General features: G+C 53.1%; 1 protein-coding gene across 1 annotated transcript; it reads left to right on the forward strand.

The window, feature by feature from the left end:
- Positions 1 to 981: 981 nt before the first annotated feature.
- On the forward strand, positions 982 to 2,694 carry LOC136520567 (protein IRX15-LIKE-like). The gene is made up of 2 exons (XM_066514120.1): positions 982 to 2,054; positions 2,224 to 2,694. Exons 1-2 carry the CDS (start codon positions 1,309 to 1,311, stop codon positions 2,492 to 2,494), a joined length of 1,017 nt encoding a protein of 338 aa, XP_066370217.1. The 5' UTR covers positions 982 to 1,308; the 3' UTR covers positions 2,495 to 2,694.
- The last annotated feature ends 1,806 nt before the right edge of the window (positions 2,695 to 4,500 follow it).

The raw sequence follows: 4,500 nt of genomic DNA on the forward strand, positions 1-4,500 counted from the left end.
GGGTGACTTTTGCTACATCGACATGTTCGCTTTTCTTATAATCTGTCTTTTTCAGCTTGATTTTTCAGTCGGAATAATGTTTTCTCTCACAACAAATCAGCTGAAACAGTGTTTCAGTTTGTTTTTTCAGGAAGCGAACCGGACCATCTTAGGTGAAGAAAGCAAACATCTATGCGTTGGTCCATGGCTTCTCAAGTCTCAACCCATGCTGACTTTTGAGGGCGAAAGTGTGCGTTCTGAAACTTATTGTGCTCCTTCCTTCATAGTTTCAGCTGATTTCTGCAAAATGTACCTCCAACTAATCGACTGCGCTCCTCGAGCTGCATTCTATTCTAGCCGTTCCGGGAGAAGAAGGTGGGAGGGGCCGGGCCGGGCCAGGGCGGCAGGTTTCATTTCATTTCATCATGCTGCTGTTTTCCCGTGCAAACAGGAACTGGGATGATGTGAGGCCAGGAACAGAGAAAGCGATGGCTTTCGTGCCTCAACGTTTCGTCCGTTCAAAGGAGCGTTGACGGCCTAACAACGTGGGGTTTTTTTTTTCCACGTCGACAAAACTCGTGCCTTACGTTGACGCAACCAGATTGAACTACTGCTGAATCATTAGTATAATACTACTAGTAGCTAATCATTTGTTTTATAAATACATAATTACTCCTAGTACATTGCAATCCAGTCACACGAGTTCTACAAACCAATTCCACAGCAATAGTTCAAACAGCATTTGGCATCTCCATGGACCAAGCCAAACTCCCGGAGAGTTTAAAGATAAGCTGCAGTAGCACTACTCCTATTTCAGTCGACAAACATTTTTTACACGCGATTAATCTGCAGAAACCTTTTGCCAAATCCTCCATGCCATGCCAATTGCCAGAGCCCAGAGAGGCGGTCACGAAAACGGAGAGCGCCACCCACCGCAAATCCCGGCGGGACTGAACGGAACAGAACTCCTCTTTCGTTTCGCCCGTCATCCTATTCCATTTCCAACCACCTCCCGAGTCCGGACTCCGGACCGAACGAACCCATCTTCTACATCTCGCTGCGGCCTGCGGCCTCCTCCACTTGAGCCGACACTTCATCCATTCCCCATCCCCATCCCACGCGGTCACCACCACCACCACCACCCCCTCCTCCATATCTCTCTCGCTCGCTCCCTCTCTCCGGGCCACGGAGGAGGAAGAGGAGGAGTAGATCAGTCCTTCTACCAATAAATTCGTCACGCTCACCCCACCCGCGCGCCGGCTCCGCGCCTCGCCATTGCCTTGACCCAACCAAGCTGGTAGCAGCAGGGGAGCATCTGAGCAGGAGGAGATGAAGGGGCTGAGCGGGCCGAAGCTGCTGCTGGTGCACCCGTCGTCCAACAAGTCGCCCGGCGGGGCCGGGTCGCCCGGGGCGGTTCTTGGCGCGCGGCGCCGGGTGTGCGCCGCCGTGTTCCTGGCCTGCTTCGCCTGCATCTCCCTGGCCTCCACGCTGCTATCGGCCGCGCGTGACCCGGGGGCTGCAGGCGCGGGAACTCGGGCGGCCGCCACCGCGTCCGGGAGGGCGGCGGCGGCGTTCGCGGTGCCGGCGGGGGCTGGCGCCGCCGCCGCCGCCGGAACGGGCGAGGGTCTGCCGGGGCACGTGTTCGACGCGCTGGTGCAGTACGCGTCGGCGGGCGGGAACTCGACCGCGAGCATGCCGGGGGGCGACGTGCGCGCCATCGCGGCCGTGCTCCGGCGCCGCGCGCCGTGCAACCTGCTCGTGTTCGGGCTCGGCGGGGAGGTGCCGCTGTGGCGAGCGCTCAACCACGGCGGCCGCACCGTGTTCCTGGACGAGAACCAGTACTACGTGTCCCACCTGGAGGGCCGCCACCCGGGGCTGGAGGCCTACGACGTCGCCTACACCACCACGGTCCGCGAGTTCCCGGACCTGCTGGACGCCGCACGCGCCGCGCGCGCCGCCGAGTGCCGACCGGTGCAGAACCTCCTCTTCTCTGACTGCCGCCTTGCCATCAACGACCTCCCCAACCAGCTCTATGACGTCTCCTGGGACGTCATCCTCGTCGACGGCCCGCGCGGGTAAGGAACCCATCCGGCCATCCCTATCTCCACCATCCAAGATCCATCCATCCAGCTTCTCTTCTTCCCCCAGAAGAAGAAGAAGAAAGATCCAATCTTTTCCCAGCTCCGTCCGTTTCTCGCCCTAGCTAACGCTAACGCTAACGTCCTCTCCAATGCGGCTCGACAGGTACACGGCGACGTCGCCGGGCAGGATGTCGGCGATATTCACGGCGGGGGTGCTGGCGCGGACGCGGGCCGGGGAAGGCGCGACGACGGACGTGCTGGTGCACGACTACGAGCGGGAGGTGGAGCGGGCGTGCTCCAGGGAGTTCCTGTGCGAGGAGAACCGCGTCGCCGAGACCAGCACGCGGTCGCTCGCCCACTTCGTCGTGCGCGGCGGCAGCTCCGCCCGCCGGGACGCCTTCTGCTCCGGACCCGGAGCGGCGGCGGCCCACTAGTAGTTTTACTCCTGTCACTCGCCTCGCCTTCTACTTTTTTTTTTAGTTAACCTCTCGAGATCTCGATGACGGTTAATGATGATGATGTTGTTTGTCATGTGAGTGGGAAAAAAAAGATGGAAAAGAGAAAGGTGAATGAAGCCTGTAAAAATTTGGTGTGACGAAAAGAAAGAAGCAGAGGAATGTGTCTCTGTCCTTGACGACTCCATGGTGCCGATTCTCTCATTCTGCCTGACAACACGGGTTCATTTTTCATCTCGGTGAAATTTTTGTGCGCCATTAAAAAAATCGCAACGGCCTTCCGAGAAAAGTTTAGCGGTATTGGACATCACTGTTTTATTTTTTTTTCTTTTATGCCACTACCGTGAGTTTGGGCTCTAACACTGTCAAATTACATGTGTAAAAAGTCAAAAATACCCTTTTGTTTAAATATGTCATTAATTTTTTTTGACCATCTTAACGACTTCAAATGAAAAAACTCAAAACTAAAAAGTTATATATCCCGTCGAGATCTATAATTTTCATATAAAAATTATTTTCATTTAATTTCGTAAAAAAAGATATAATTTTTCTAAGATATATTAATCATATTAAATCATATTTTTTTGCGGAATTAAATGAAAATAATTTTTATATAAAAATTATAAATCTCAACGAGATGGACAACTTTTTAGTTTTGAGTTTTTTTTTATTTTAAGTCGTTAAGATGATCAAAAAAAATTAATAACATATTTAGATATAAGGGTATTTTTGACTTTTCACACCTACAGTTTGATGGCGTTAGAACCCAAACTGACGGCAGTGGCACAAAGGGTACAAAAAAAAAAGTTAGAGCAGTGACGCCGAAGACCATTGAACTTTTCCAGAGACACACCGAATATTACGGTCTTTTTTAATGGCACCGAGAATTTCCCCGTCCTCAGCGCAACCACCTACTGTAGATAGAAATGGTCGCTCTACATCACGCAAGTACACGCATGGCGGCAGACCGGACCAGACGGCATCATCAGTGTTGCGACTGCAACGAAGGAAGCATGGAGGAGGGAGCGCCGAATTGGCAGCAATGAAGACGCTACCACCTACTGCATGGTCTCTGACGCGGGGCCTGCCTGCCTGACTGTCCACGGCCAGGGGCCGGCCAGCCCCCACTGTTTCCCTTGTGGACCGTGGCGGGGGCCGGGCCTGGGAAGACGGGAAGAGGACGGGCGGTGGCCGTCTGTCCGGCCGGTGGGGTTGGAGTGGTGGACTGTGGAGTGGAGCGTGCCTCGCGGCCTCGCCAGTCGCCAGTCGCCCCCGCGCCCGCGGCGATGACGACGACTGTTGCCTCGTCTCATCTCCCAATCCCATTGACGCCTGCCTGAGCCTGACGCGACGCGAGGTTGTGCCGGGTCGCGCGGGGCACGGCGGTGGAACAAGTGACACTTGTGTCTTCTGTGACTGCTGCTATTACTCGAGGTCAGATTGGAGCCCGACCTGCCCGTGCCGCCAGAGAGCATCACCTTCACTCCACACTCCCCCGTCGCCGTCTCCCTCCCGGACAGCTCAGCCGCCACGGATTCATCCACCCACCCAACTTCACCCGTGCCATTTGGGTTGAGTTCGGGGGCTCGAGCCGCTCAACATCGTCTTTTTCGGGGCAATGTTTGAGGTTCACGGCAACGCCGGTGCTAGAGGGGAGGATGACGGCGAAAGGTGTCGGAGATGTTGGGTTGTAATCCTCGTCAGTCTGGAGGAGAATGCAATTTTCATATTTCAAAAAGTCAAACGGTCTAAACTTTAGCTAAAATTATATAAAAAATACAAACATGGAACAAAATAAGTATCATTAGACTAGTTATAGAATATATTTTTATAATAAATTTATTTAAAGATATAAATGCTAGTACTATTTATTATATATTTGGTTAAAATTAAGCTATTTTGATCGGTATGATTTTCATAATTGCATTTTTTTTTACGGACGGAGCTAGTAAGAGAATGACGTTGAATGTGGCAAAGAAATGGAT

The sequence above is a fragment of the Miscanthus floridulus genome, chromosome 18, assembly GCF_019320115.1.
Source record: "Miscanthus floridulus cultivar M001 chromosome 18, ASM1932011v1, whole genome shotgun sequence".
Taxonomy (NCBI): domain Eukaryota; kingdom Viridiplantae; phylum Streptophyta; class Magnoliopsida; order Poales; family Poaceae; genus Miscanthus; species Miscanthus floridulus.

Bases quoted from the DNA above. Each gene is read 5' to 3' on its own strand.
- LOC136520567 (XM_066514120.1), top strand. From the start codon at position 1,309: ATGAAGGGGCTGAGCGGGCCGAAGCTGCTGCTGGTGCACCCGTCGTCC. The intron at 2,055-2,223 runs GTAAGGAACCCA...GCGGCTCGACAG, and splicing joins CTCGTCGACGGCCCGCGCGG to GTACACGGCGACGTCGCCGG.